This window comes from Delphinapterus leucas, chromosome 10 (assembly GCF_059928025.1).
Source record: "Delphinapterus leucas isolate spDelLeu-1000000601 "Yukka" chromosome 10, BTC_Dleu_Yukka2, whole genome shotgun sequence".
NCBI classification, from domain to species: Eukaryota; Metazoa; Chordata; class Mammalia; order Artiodactyla; family Monodontidae; genus Delphinapterus; species Delphinapterus leucas.
The window spans coordinates 38,867,116-38,881,768 of NC_143138.1; the positions used below are offsets into that span (position 1 = coordinate 38,867,116).

Sequence of the window (14,653 nt, forward strand, 5' to 3'; positions counted from 1 at the left end):
TTTACTTTTTTGTTAAATTTATTCCTAAGTACTTTATTCTTTTTGTTGCTATTGCAAAAGAAATTTTTTAATGTCATTTTCAGATTGTTCATTGTTAGTGTATACAAATACATTTTTGTATATTGTTCTTACATTCTGCAGCCTTGCTGAAGTTGTATGTTAGCTTTAATAGTTTTTTAGTGGCTTATTTAGGATTTTCCATATACAAAATCATGTCATCTGCTAATAGAGATAGTTTTTCTTCTTCTCCAAAATAGATGTCTTTTATTTCTTTTTCTCAACTAATTTTCCTGGCTGTAACCTCCAGTACAATCTTCAATAGAAGTGACAAGAGCAGACATCCTTATCTTGTTCCTGAGTACAATCTTGTGAAGTAGGGATTTTTTACAAATGAAGAAAAACCTGCCTCCTACCCTCTAATGAGGGGAAATGAGGCTCAGATCAGAAAATGGATATATGGAGAACCCCCAGGCTACTCTAACCCAAGGGGCTAGGCTCCCACCATCTGCAGTCCAGGAGCTGTCACATCTCTGCCCTAACTTGCCTTTCCTCCTTCCCCAACAACTCATCATCCCCTTTGCTCCCCTGTTGTTCCTCTCTCCATCTAGCAAACTCCCCTGTTATTTCAAGACCCAGCCTCAGTGCCACCTATGGGAGGCCACACCTGGCTCCCCAAGCTGGACCAGGGCTCTCTCCCCTGTAGGCCCTGCGAGTGCAGGGGGACAGGGGGACACATTTCTATCACAGACAGCCTCTGCCACATAGGTCTGTCAATGCCTTATCACCTGCCAGCCTGCAACCCTCCACTGGCCCTTGGCATCTGCGACAAGGGCTGTGTTTGATCGGTCTTGGTGTCCCCACCCTTGGCCAGTGGCCAAACCTCAGGCACCTGGCAGAGAGGAAGCCTCACCTCCCTGGGGTAGAGAGAATTACCTTGTCCATCGGCCTTATAGTCATCAGGGAGCAGCTTGTCCTGGCGGTAGCCCAGCACAAAGGCCAGGAAGGAGAGGATGAGGGCGTCTCCAATGCTGAGGATGGCCAGCATGAAGGCCCAGCGGATGGTGCAGTGGCCCAGTGTGTATTTGCCGGTCTGCTCCCCACACATGCGCCGTACCTCACTTGAGTCCCAACCATCTGGGTAGACCAGGCAGCCAATCATCAGGCCTGTGGCTGAGGGGGCAGGAGGGGTACAGATGGTGTCAAGCTGGGTGTGCTCGCCTGCTGCCTCCCACCTTGCACTGCTGTCATCGTGTCACCTCCCTTCTTCTCTTATTAACAGCCTTGAGAGGCACAAGGGGCAGCTCCTGCCATCCTTCTTGTAGAACACGGGGGAGAAAACTGAGGCTCCAAGAGCTAAAGCTACTTGCCCCTGGGGGCCAGTGGTCAGGGGTGGAGGCTGAGAGCAGAGCTCCTCAGCCCTGGGAGGTTCTGCCACAGCACCAGGTGGTTCTACCAGGCCCTCAGCTGTACCCCTCACTTTGGACTTGACGAGGCACCTGGCTTCAAAGTCCTCCCAAAATCTGGTCCCAGCCCAGAGAACTCATCACTCCTCAGATGTACATTTGTTCATACTCCAACATCTCTGAAATAAGTGTAATAACAAAGCTTTAGGCTACAATTTGATTAGAAGTATTTTTCCTTTTTACAGCACATAGAATAATGGTGTGTCCTACAACTCAGGTATCTTAGATTGAATGAATACAGGAAGTTTTCCAGCCCCATCTCTGGCAGCTTCCTTCATGAACCTTCCATTCAAGCAAACAGGTCTCCACACTATTACCCACTACGGAACAGTGCAGTTGTCCACACTTCCCTGAATGTGTTTAAAATGCTGATTCCCAGGTCAGGGTTGGGTTCAGGAATCCCTGTCTTTAAAAGCACTCTTCTGGGTGATTCTCTCAACAGGAAAAGCTGGGAAACACTAGGGAAGGCTGCCTGGATCTCAAGCCCAGCTCTTTACTAACTAGCTGTGTGACTCAGAGCAAGCTACTTAAGTTTTCTTGCCTCAGTTCCTCATCTGTAAAATGGGAATAATAATAGTATCTACCTGTTTGGATTGCAGCGAGGTTACAATGAGTTAATATTGGAAAAGTGCTCAGAAACTTGCCTGACACATAGTTGGCATTTCCTGAGTGTTAGCTAGTATGCCACACTGTGCTTTCATTGATTTAGCATTGACAGCCAAAAATTTCATCTTCCCCGCCTTCCCTCCACTACTCCCACACCCGCCCACCAAATTTCCACCCCAACTTAGCTGCCCAGACAGGTACATATTCCTGGGATGTGACTGGGGCAACCCAAGGACAACCACCAGGCAGGCAGGGGGTGCCTTCCTTCCCTTGTCTGTGCCACTTTCCCACCCCTGGCCCCCCTTTCACAGGCCTGGAGGCTCTTTAGTCCCAAAGCTGTGCCCTACCTGGGAGCCCCATGGAGAAGCACCTCGCAGGACCCAAAGTCACCAACCTGGGGCTCCACTTGTTCTTGCAAGGAAGGTTAGCAGATCAAACAAAAGCACAACGAAGTGTAAAGATCAAGGATCCCACCTCCCCACGTAAATATATCAACCGTCCTTGTTTTTTTCTAGGAGGAGCTCATTTACATACTTCTCTTATAGATTACAAAATACTTCATGTACCATTTTTCTCTCGACCCTTACCACAGTTCTGTGAAGTAGGCCATGTATTAATATCCCATCTTCAGATTAAAAGACTGAGGTATCAGAAACCGAGTGAGTTGCCCAGTCATTTAGCGAGGGCAGAGCCAAGACCTGCTATCATGGCTCCTGACTTTCTTTACTTCAAAGTTAATTCCCCCAGCCTCCCAGACTGACATCTCTCCAAAGAGCCAAATGTATTTAGTGGTGACATTTTAGACTTAGTGACAAACAGGAAGATCCTTAGGATGGAGGAGGGGGACCCTCCCAGAGCTCTTTGGTAAAACCTGTGCTCTTCCCCACGTGGTGTGTGACAAGTCCTCTGGTACCTGGCATGGCCCCCTTCTCCTTCTATAGCACCTCCCTACAGGGGTTCAGAAAAGATCCCAGGGCCTCCGACTTGGAAAAAGGTTGTTACTATGGGTGCCACAGCCCTCTAGGAGCACCCCACCCATCTACCTGGGCACAGTGGGGGTCCATCCCATCGTGGTGTCTCAGGGCTCTAAATAGAGGCCAGCAGGGTATTCTCAGGCAAGTTTACTTACCCTCTCTGACTCCCAGTCTCTCATCTGTAAAATAAGGATAATAATACCTGACTCGGAACAAGGTTATGAGGGTTAAGCGTGATCATGTATAGAAAGTGCTTACTGCAGTGTCTGGTACATGGTAAGTGGCCAATTAATGTTAGTTGTTGATATTATTATTGGCATTGAAGTCAGATGGAAGCAACCTCGATGGATGTGGCTGTCATTAGATCTGTTTACAAGTATTTCAGGTACATAGTAGGATTATACTTCCTCGCCTCTCTCCCTTGAAGTTAGGCAAGTTCATAAAAATTCCTTCAGCCAATAAAACGTGAGCAGAAATGCCGTGTGCTTTTCCAGGCCAGAGCATTTAACTGCTGATGGAGACTTTACAGAGCTCCCTTTCCCTTCACAATGATGACAGCCAGATGACAGCTGATGCTCCATCAGCCTGGGCTCTGGAAGAGCCCAGTGAGAGCAGAGCCCTCCACTGATCCTCAGTGAGCGTGTACCATTATCAAGAAATAAACCTTTGTCATAAGCCGCTAAGATTTGGGAGTTGTCTGTTACTGTGGCATCACCCCATCCATCCTGACTGATAAAGTTGTTTTGTGTTTTTCTTGTTTACTGAGCACCTACCATGTGTCAGGCACCGTGCAAGGTGTTTTCCATGCATTACAACATCCCATCCTCGCAAGAACCCTGTGATGGGGGTACTGTTGCTACCTTCTACAGATGATTTTAATAGAACTCAGACAAGCAAATTGCCCTACCTGTGTTTTCAGGATCTGGGACCACATTCTGCCTACACCTGGCATCCAGAAGCTCAATTAGCTTTGTTAAGCTACAGCCCCACCCTGCCCCGTTCCTCAGTCCTCCTTCCCTTCTGCTGCTCCCTTCCCTGGCCCCAGGCTTCTTGGCAAGGTTAAGCCAACTGGTTTAGGTCTCTTCAAATGGAGGAATCTCCCAGCTGCTGGCTGTGGGGCACACCTCCTCCTCACCCCTCCCTTTGGCTCATCTTCCCTTCCCCAGCACGGAAGAATGGAACACGACACCACCTTTGCTCTCCCCCAGCGTAAATGTTTCATGGGATGGCACCTGGCCACCTCTGCTATCGGTGTCTTCAGCTGCATGACCCAGACAGGGTCTGACTCAAATGGCCTGGTGACCCCTCCCCTACCCAGGCCCTCCCAGCACTGCCTGTTCAGCAAATGGCACCTGTTGCAGGAGGTTGGGGGAGTGGGACAGTGGAGAGAATGGGAGAGGGAGGGTTGTGTTTCCAGCATCCCATAGCTCTGATACAGAGGACCAGCTGGCAAGCGTGCCAGGGTCCATTCTACTCCTCTTTGTCACAGAACTGCTAAATCTTCATTCTCCCTTCTTCCTCCCCACTGTCCACTGAGACTTGCCTCATCCCTGCCCCAGCCTCTCCCTCACCATATAGACGGAGTACAGAGAGAGAGAGAGATGGCAGGGGGATTGGGGAGGCAGCTCTGGAACCAGGTAAGTAGCCGGAGTACAAGATTCAGAGTCGAAGGTTCTGTGTGCTAAAAGACAAGTTACCGGCTAAGAGCCTCTTCTGTAAAACAGGAGGAAAACCCACCTCACTGTGTCATGATGAGGCTCCTCCAGATGATACATGTGAAAGTACTTTACAAATCATTACACTTATGTAAATGTGTGCCTCAATAAAAAATGTCTTTGGAATACAGCTAGTTCTTGGGACTCACTGCCTTTATTCTATTGTCTTTGTTGCCAGATGATCTGCTGTAGCATTGGCTAAGTCTTATCTTCTCTCTCAGTCCCAGATTCCTCATCTATAGTTGGGGGGAGGATGCTATAGCTCTCTAGGGTCCCCTCCAACTCTGACAGTCTTGAGTCTACATGTTTGGTTGTATGGGATTCTGATCCCTATTCCATTCTCCCTGTTAACACTGCTTCTCATTCTAACCAATGATGTCAAGATGATTTCACTCTAGCCTTCAGTCCCTAACAAGGCTCCTGGACGTTTCCCTAGTATGGACAGTCTGTGTGTGGTCCTTGGAGGGACCAAGGGCTGCAGGACAAGGTCTTAGGCATCCCTTTCTGGGCTCTAGAGGAGAGCAGGACCAGCTGGCCCAAGGACCCAGTGGCCTGCCTGGGGCCAGGAGCAGGAAAAGGGGGACAGGGAAGGCCTTGCCTCTGAACACCACCAGTAGCCACCTACCCCACATAGTTCTAAAAGACCCTATTCCCCTCCCCCATCACAAAATATCACTTCCACTTGCTGCCTCAAATGCTCACACTTGCTGCATCAAGTATGGAATCCTATAATTAGGGAACAAAGACCTTCACTCTACCATAAGTGACTTGCTCCTGGGCAAATCATTTCCCCTCTCTTGACCTCAGTTCCTCATCTACAGGAAGAGGAGGTTGAACAATTTGATCTCTAAGGCCTTTCTGGTCTCAGCCATCCTAAGACTCTCTAATTACTCTTCCAAGCCATCTGCAGGGCATTGAGTATGGCTGCGCGATAAAGGAGGACAGCTGAGTAGGAGGCTCAGAGACTCCACAGAAGGTGGGCCCCTGCCTGCCCTCCCGCTACCCCTCCTGCTATTCCTGCTCACCCGCAGCCAGCTGCATCCATGCGCAGATCTTGTAGACAGTGGCCGTGTTGCAGACGAAGAACAGGCTGAAGCAGACGATGGAGCCAATGATGAGGAACATGGCCAAGGCCACAAAGAACATGGCAGTCTTGAAGGCTCTAGAGGGGATGGAGGAGAAGTCCAGCGGGCCACCCTTGCAGATAAGCTCAGACGACAGCACGTTGCCCACGCAGTAGGAGAAAAGGCCAAAGTAGCCTGCCTGGGGTGTGCTGACGCTGTCACCTATCCAGTAGGGCTGGATGAAGAGCGCCATGACCAGCACGGAGAAGCAGATGGTGAGCGTGCCCCACATCACACCTACGGCCCTCGAGTTCCGCACATAGTTGGTATGGTAGATCCTGGCTGCCTCCTGGGCAGGCAGCAACTTCACCATGGTGAGGGCACTGCGTCCTGGGCTGGGGACTTGTGGGCTGGAAGTGGCTTTGCGGATGGATGGAGGCCCGGAAGTGGGTCACCCCTCAGCCAGGTTTGGAGAGAAGGCGGAGGTCAGGGCACGAGGTAAGGCTCCCTCCAAGGTAGAAAAAGAGGACTAATAGGACAGGGAAGATGACCTTGGCCTCTTCAGGGGAAGCTTGTCCAGGTGCCTGTGTCCCCTCTTGCTCTAGCCGGGCTGTCTCCTGTCTCCTACCTCCTCTCAAACCCGCCGTGGTCTCGGGCCTGCTGGCGCCGCCCTGCCCCGCCCCCAATGCCAGCTGAGAGCACCAGAGAGCTCCGCCCCCTTCGCGCGGCCCGGCTCCTCCTCCCTCCCTCCTCCGAGAGCACTGCTTTCAGCACCGTGGCCAGCGCCTCGGGACTCTGGGCAGAGATAGGTGCAGAGCGGCCGACCTACCCACTGCACACCCCCGCCACTGGGAATCAAGGCCCCCCTTCACCCTCCTGAGCAGGGAAGGCAAGAATTGAAGGCGTGAGGCTGCGGTTGTCACATTCCTCTCCCTTGGTTTCCAGCCGCAAAAGCGATTCTTGAGCGCAGTCCGTATCCCATCCCACCGCTCCCTGGCCCCCTAGTCATCCTCCCGGAACCTCCAATACCCCGGAGGCCAGCAACGCCTTCCGGGTCACTGGTTTCTCGTCCCTATCACTCAGTCGACAATTACTAAGAGCCTATTGTGTACTACGCCCTATGTTGGAGGATATCTTCCCTCAGCAAGAACCAGAGAATAAAAAGGACAGAGCCCCTGCTCTCAAGGACCGTGAGGTATTTACATATATGTAAATATATGTGTATTTGCAATGCAGACTGATAGGGTGATAATAGAAGCTACAAAGTAAAGAACAGTTCTTATGAGCCTTCTCAGACCTTAACATAGGCTTTTTGTTCAATACAATGTCTTTCTCCTCTTGTTTATATTTTTGTTGCCTATTTCTTTTTTTAAATTTATTTTTTATTGAAGTATAGTTGATTTACAATGTTGTGTTAATTTCTGCTGTACAGCAAAAGTGACCCGGTTATACACATATACACATTCTTTTTTAATTCTTTTCCATTATGGTTTATCCCAGGACATTGAATATAGTTCCCTGTGCTATACAGTAGGACCTTGTTGCTGATCCATTCTATATGTAATAGTTTGCATCTACTAACCCCAAACTCCCAGTCCATCCCTCCCTCACCCCCCTGCATATTTCCTTTTTTCCCCTCTTTTTCAAAATATCTATATTTTTCCTGAATTTATAGGTAAATACATGATTAGTATATAGAAAAATTCAAGAAGGTTACATAAAAGAATAAAAATCACTCATAACCCCAAACTGGGAGCTTTAGGCAGGTCTGGATTTGAGTCAGCCACTTGTTACCTAAGGATGTAACTTTCCCAAGCCTCAGTTTATTCATCTATAAGATGGGGATGATAATAGTATCTGTCACATAACGGTTAGGTAAAATAACATATGTAAAATGTTTAGCCCAGGGCCTCACATATAAAAGTGCTCAGAAATGTTTATTAGTATTATTACTATTACTATTACTATTGTTATTATTATTACCTCTGTTAACATATTGGTGTATTTCCCTCCTCCTGGACATACTGCTTTACACAGTTGGATAATAATGTACACGTATTTAGCATCCAATTTTTTTCTCACATTACTAGTTTTTCAAAAACATGATTTTAGTCTTTATGTAATAATTGTTTAATTATTCTCCCCTTTGGGGGTATTTTGACAGTTTCCAATTTTTCACTATTAAAAAGAACCTTGCATTAAACATATTTGTGCTGTTACCTATGTTTCCTCCTCCTCTTAAATCTCTGGTTTTGTGACCAGTCTTTGCCATCAGACTGGAAGTTCATCAAGGCATGGCCTGTGTCTCCACCATCAGACTGGGAGCTTCCCCAGAGCAGGGGCTGTATGTTCCCCCATTCAGAAAAGGCCCTAACCTGGGGCCAAGCTCTTAGGAGCTGATGGACATTCTTTGTTTGGCCTGACCAGCAGAACTTCCCCTGCCTCTGAGAGAAGGCTCTCTTGCTTTCTGAGGTTCTGGTGGGATAGCCAATCACAGGGCACACAGACCCTAGAGACAGGCCTGGGTGTGTGACCCAAGCTAGGCCATCAGTCTCTCTCTAGGGAATCTGAATTGGTGGTGGATTGACATGAGGAAAAAAAGGTATTGTTTAGTCAGGGCTTGGCAACATCCTCAAGAGATAATCCATAAACTCCTGCTACTGGGAGCTTTAGAGCCACCTTGATTCCTGCCCCGCCCAAGACAGGTGGCTCTGTTCCATCTTCAGCTCTGTGACTCACCCACTATCTTTCCATTTCCTTCTTTTTTGCTTTCATTAGCTAGAGTAGGTTTTCGCTATTGGCATCAAAGAGTCCTAATCTGGGAAATTCCCTGGCAGTCCAGTGGTTAGGACTCAGCACTTTCACTGCAAGGGCACGGGTTCAATCTCTGGTCAGGGAACTAAGATCCTGCAAGCTGTGAGGCCGAATAAAAAAAGAACCCTAACCTGATCCAAATATTAGCACCAGAAAGGGAGTTTCAGGCCCAGGCTTCAGACAAAAGACTCTGATATTCCTGTTTATGTCTGGAGTTGGGAAAACCGCAGCCCATGATACGGAGAGGAGAAGCAGCTAATCAAATTATCAGCTGCAGAAAATAGGGATCAGGTGCCCTCGGGGGTCAAGTTCTGGGGAACTGAGTAGCTTTGGCCACAGACAGATTTAAAGGTAATGACGAAATCAGGAACACAGAGTAGGGTGACTGCTTATAAAGGCAATGAATAATGTCAAGCAAGACAAGCCCAGTTGTCTAGATTATTGATTCAAGGAATAAAATGAATTGCAAGACCTTTATGTGCAATGGCTCAAAGAATTCATTAAGTCTTGTTGCTAGAGGGCATAGGACCCTTAAAATAAGATTCAGGTGTATGAAAGGACTGAACTGCAAGGCCTTTAACCCATCCCATGCTCCTGAATGGTTAGACCAGATCACCTCAGGAACTGGTAGAATCCTCACCTTGGCCCCCTGACCCTTGAGCTAAAGGGTATAATATACTAGGAAGAGCTAAGCCCATGCCCCTGGTGCTCCCTCTCACTCTCCAAATAATAAATCAAAAACAGTATTATGTGCCCATGGGAGCTGTAGAAATCAGTCACTATCAATGCCTGGAAAGGTGCAGGGGTGGTGGCTCCTGTCTCTAGTGGACCTTTGTCACATTGTTTTTGGTTTTGGCTGACCAGCCTCCTAACCTCCTTCCTATGTGCGGGTGATACCCTGCTGTGTGGGTCCTGCGGGGGGATGTTGAGCCTCTTCTCTCACTGTGGAATTGAAGCCCCTTCCTCGGCCTGCTCTAGAGAGAGCATGCTGGCACCAGGTAATGATGGATTGCTGTGGCATGACATCCCACCCTCCATGGGAAGGTCCTGAGGACAGCAGGGAAGGGAAATATTCATGGAAGGTAGAACTTCAAGTGCTGTAACTATCTATCCCCAAAAGATCGATCAACACATCCTAATCCCCAGAACCTATGATGCTACATTATTTGGAAGAGGGTTCTTTGCAGATATAATTAAATTGAGGATTTTGAGATAAGGAGATCCTATCAGATTATCTCGGGGGGGGGGTCCTAAATCCAATGACAAGTGTCCTTCTAAGAGACACAGACAAGAAGACAAAGAAGAAAAGGCGACATGCCTATGGAGGCAGGGACTAGAATGATGCAGCCACAGCCAAGGAAGCTGGCAACCACCAGAAGCTAGAAGGGGTGGGGAATGGATCCTTCCCTAGAGCCTCTGCAGGGAGTGCAGCCCTGCTGACACCTTGATTTCAACTTCTGACCTCCAGAATTATAAGTGAACAAATTTGTTGTTTTAAGCCACCTAGTTTGTAATAATTTGTTATGGCACCTCAGGAAATGTACCAACTCTCCCGTAAGGGGAGAGGGCCTAAGGTACAGATGAACACCACTTTGTGGGCAGCAGATAATGGACCAGTCATATGGTCATTATCTTAGAGTAAGTTTGGAGAGTTAAGTAAAAGTTTGGGGAAAGGGAGCCTTCAGAATAGGGGCACAAACTAGAGAGTATTTGGGTTCAATGAGAATGTACTCCAGAGGCCTGCTACTACAGAGTCTTTTAACATCAGTTGGACAGGATGATTCACGCTGTGAATGCTAGCCAGCCTCCTTCCTCAGCACCCCCATTCCAATCCCACCGTGCACTGGCTCAAAGACCCCTAGCAATGTGTCCACGGTGGGACAGATGGAGACTGTGGATGAATCTTCCATCAAAGCCAATACAGCCAGTCACTACTGGCCCCCAACAATATCAACAAACTTTGAGCTCCTGGTATGACATCTATAACTCTCAAAACTCAATAATAAGAAAACAAGCAACCCATTTAAAGATTGGATGGCAAAAGATTCACACAAATACTTCTTTCAGAGACGATATATGGATGGCAATTAAGCACATGAAAAAACACTCAACATCATTAGTCAGTAGGCAAATGCAAATTAAACCACACATACCATTATACACCAGTGAGAAAGGCTCAATTAAAAACAAACCCCCCCCCAAAACTGACAATGTCAAGTACTGGCAAGGATGTGGAGCAACTGGAACTTTTGTATGTTGCTGGTGGGAATGCATATTTGTCCAGCCACTTTGGAATACAGTTTGGCATCTCTTAGAAATGGAAACAAACATTTGCTGTGAGACTCAGCCGTCTCAGTCCTGGGTATTTGTCTCAGAGAAATGAAAACGTGTGTTCACACACACAAAAAAAACATGAATATGTGTAGCAGCTTTATCCATAATTGCCCAAAGCTTTTCAGAAATAAACCAAATGTCTTTCAGGTGGGAAATGACAATGGACTACTTCCAGACAATGGACTTCCAACTACTCAGCAATAAAAAGTAAGTAGCTACTGTGACCTGCAACAGCATGCCTGAATCTCAAAGGTGTTAAGGAAAAGAAGCGAGACACCACCCCCCAAGAGAAATATATACAAACTGTGTGATTTCATCTATATTACATATAGAAAAGGCAAAACTATAGGGAAATAAAACAGATTTGTGGTTGCCAGGATCTGGTGGTGGGGTTGATTATAAAGGAATCATACAAGGGAATTTTTTTTTAGGTGATGGAAGTGTTCTGTATCTTGGTTGGGGTGTTGGTTCCATGATGTATGTGTTTGTCAAAACTCATGGAACTGTATATTATAAAGGGTGGATTTTCTGTGTCAATTATACTTTAATTTTTTAAAAGGGGGGTTACTCATGTTGGTAGGGTACCAAATCCTCACTGTCCAGGGGAGAGAGTGTGCTGTTACACAAAGGGAACGGAGAGGTATGTGTAGAACATATGCATGGGCTGCCTCCTATTATTACCGTGTCCAGTATAAAAAAATTAATGGAAGGAAGAAACAAATTAATGAAGGCTTCAGTAACCCAACACAGGGTCAGGCCCATCAAGGGCCCAGATATCTCAGGGCTAGAAGGTCTGGGTCACTGTACAGCATAAAGGACCCTGATCAGCAGAGATGCTGGCTGAGAGCAAAAGGAACAGGATGGGAGATGGAGGATGAAAGTCACAAGCCCTGTCTACAGCCACATGGTGCCTGAAGAAAGGAGGACTCTAGAGACTTCCCTGGTGGTCCAGTGGTTAAGACTCCATGCTTCCACTGCAGGGGGCATGAGTTCCATCCCTGGTTGGGGAACTAAGATACCGCATGCCGTGCGGCACAGCCAACAATTAAAAAAAAAAAGAGGACTCTACTGTCTACCCAGATTTTCATTCTTGATGTGTCATGTGTATATTTACATACCCTACTAACTCTCTCTTCTTTGATGATGGCTAAGTTTAATATTTAGTGCCTGAGCTGTAGAATACTGAGATGTGATTGTGACCAAACTAAAAGAGGGGTGACATAACACAGACGTCCTGGACCTAGTGCTGGAGTAATGACGGATGACACTTTGGGCCGTCTCCCTAGCTTTCTTCAGAGGATGGTTGTGATGTGTTTGAAGGGAACACTAGCAAGGAGTGAGCATTATAAATTATGGGAAGAAAAGAGTTCATGTGTTTGTTGACCAGCGAAGGGAGGGGCCGTGCTAAGAGAACAGAGCACAGATTTCAGCAGGACCAGAAGGCTGAGGTGGGACAAGGGACATCTTCACAGCAGCCATTGAGGGTCCAGAGGATCAAAAGGACCCCTTCCCCTAATTCCTGAAGCCACATAAGCTTCACTCCACACTCAATCCAATCTTGGTCAGGAGAATGGGGTGGTGAGGGGAACCCTAAAGGCTGAGTATTGAATTAAAGACTGGTAACCTGAAAGTCACTGAATGTCTCATTTCCTACCCTCACCTAAACAAAATGGAGACTGGATGGTCAATGTAAATTTAAAAGCTAAAATTATTGCACATCCCAGAAATCCCTCCCCTTTCTTTTTTTTTTTTTTTTTTTTTTTGCGGTACACGGGCCTCTCACTGTTGCGGCCTCTCCCGTTGCGGAGCACAGGATCCGGATGCGCAGGCTCAGTGGCCATGACTTACAGGCCCAGGCGCTCTGCGGCATGTGGGATCTTCCCGGACCGGGGCACGAACCTGTGTCCCCTGCATTGGCAGGCGGACTCTCAATCACTGCACCACCAGGGAAGCCCCCTTCCCCTTTCTTTGGTAACAAAAACTCACTCTCTATTTGGAGAACTGCCCCTCCCCTTTCCATTCCCCTCAGGGCTCTGCCCAGTGCAGATCATGAGTAGGGGTCTGGAGGACCCAAACTAAGTCAACCTGAGTCTCTTGATTGGGAATTTGAATCTTGAGTGGATTCCCTGTCTGCTCCACAAGCTGACTCCAGGGCTGTCGCACATCTGACCTTGATCCAGAGCTGTGAGCCCCTTCCCAGAACTGCGATGCCTGTGTTTGTGGCTTATGTAAAGGGAATGTGTTATAGGGGAGTTTCAGGTCCCATAGGGGCAGGAATGCAGCAGCCATGGGAAGGGTGTGTGTGTGTGTGTGTGTGTGTGTGTGCAAGTATGTGTAACCAGGACCTGGAAATCCATCAGCAAGTCAGGGCACGGCTGACGCTGCTTCTTCCCAAATGGTGAATCCGTTCTTCCTCCCCTCTGCAGTCCAGCTTTCTCCATGTCTTCATCAGCACGTCAGAAAACTGCCTTCCTGGGCTTCCCTAGTTCCATGTTTCAGATCAGCTTGAAGGCGAGCTGGTGGGCACAGGCCTACATCCCAGGAGAGGGCCTTGGGTCAGATGTCCATTCCTTGTCTAGTCTGTCCAGTGGTGGGGTGCAAAGACAGTCTCATTTACTAACATGGCTGCCAGAGGCCCGTCCTTGTGTGTCTGGGGTGGATCTTGGCGAACGAAGACTGGGTGACACCCAAGAGGAGATTGCCACATCTCTGGGTCTACAGCCACTGTGGCCCAACCCCACTGACCAGGAGGCATGACAACACCCATCCTCCACCATCCCAGGTGGTAGGACTTGACCAGGGAGAATTTTGTCCCCTTTTATTTGTTTGTTTGTTTGTTTTGGCCGTGCCACGTGGCTTGCCGGATCTTAGTACCCAGACCAGGGATGGAACCCATCCCCCCTGCTGTGGAAGCACGGAGCCTTAACAACTGGACCGCCAGGGAAGTCCCTGTTTGTTTTTTAATTGAGATGCAGTCTCTACATTACATACAGTAAAATTGGTTCTTTTTTGAGGGTGAAAAACCCAAAGCAAAATACTCTTTACATTGGAGAAAGGGTGGTTAGACCGTATTAGGTTTTGGTCCAAAAAGTCCTTAATTACATCTTGCTTACATTTTGAAAGCACAAACATTGCCAAAGTTCTCTTTGCTATATTCTTCATTTGTAAGGGAAAAATCTCCATTCTTTCTTCTCTGGGAAGGTGGCCATGAGCTGCTGGCAATACTAGGACTGATGCAGTTTCATAGCTTCAATCACAGATAGAAACAGCTCCTCGGTTCCAGTTTCTTCCCAGGCCCCCTAGTCTTGACTTGTGAGAAGGGAACAGAAGGGTGGGGAGAGAAGGAGGGGTCAGGATGAGCTCATGCGGAAAAGTGGTTTTAAACACTGAGTTCCCTAAAAATAAGAGAAGATAGTGCTCCTTTAATCAATGGCATTTCCATGTCTCTGGAATTGGGTAGGTTTCTCTCATTTTGAGGGTCTCCTGGCTGGTTCCTCCAGCTGCTCCTCTCTATGCCACCCTCAGTGCTATAAGGGGGAGTGACAGGGGGTGGCTACACAGGCTGAGCACCTACTATGTGCCAGGCACTTCTATGGGGTTTCACATACACTGTCTTATTCAATCCTCATTTTACTAAGAGCTATCAACCTCTTTGCCTCGATAAAAAAACTGAGGCTCACAGA

The 14,653-nt window shown here is 47.8% G+C and overlaps 1 protein-coding gene across 1 annotated transcript; it reads right to left on the reverse strand.

Annotated features, from left to right (window-relative positions):
- Nucleotides 1-420: 420 nt before the first annotated feature.
- LHFPL5 (LHFPL tetraspan subfamily member 5) lies at nt 421-6,195 on the reverse strand. Its single transcript, XM_022581735.2, has 2 exons — nt 5,784-6,195; nt 421-1,170 (listed from the first exon to the last, which is right to left on the reverse strand). The coding sequence occupies exons 1-2, from the start codon at nt 6,193-6,195 to the stop codon at nt 782-784; spliced, it is 801 nt and encodes a 266-aa protein (XP_022437443.2). The 3' UTR covers nt 421-781.
- Between the last annotated feature and the right edge of the window lie 8,458 nt (nt 6,196-14,653).

What these genes read in the sequence shown, in the direction of transcription:
- LHFPL5 (XM_022581735.2), bottom strand. Translation starts at nt 6,195, where the DNA reads ATGGTGAAGTTGCTGCCTGCCCAGGAGGCAGCCAGGATCTACCATACC. An exon ending in ATGGATGCAGCTGGCTGCGG is followed by an intron (nt 1,171 to 5,783) that starts GTGAGCAGGAAT and finishes CTGCCCCCTCAG; the next exon opens with CCACAGGCCTGATGATTGGC.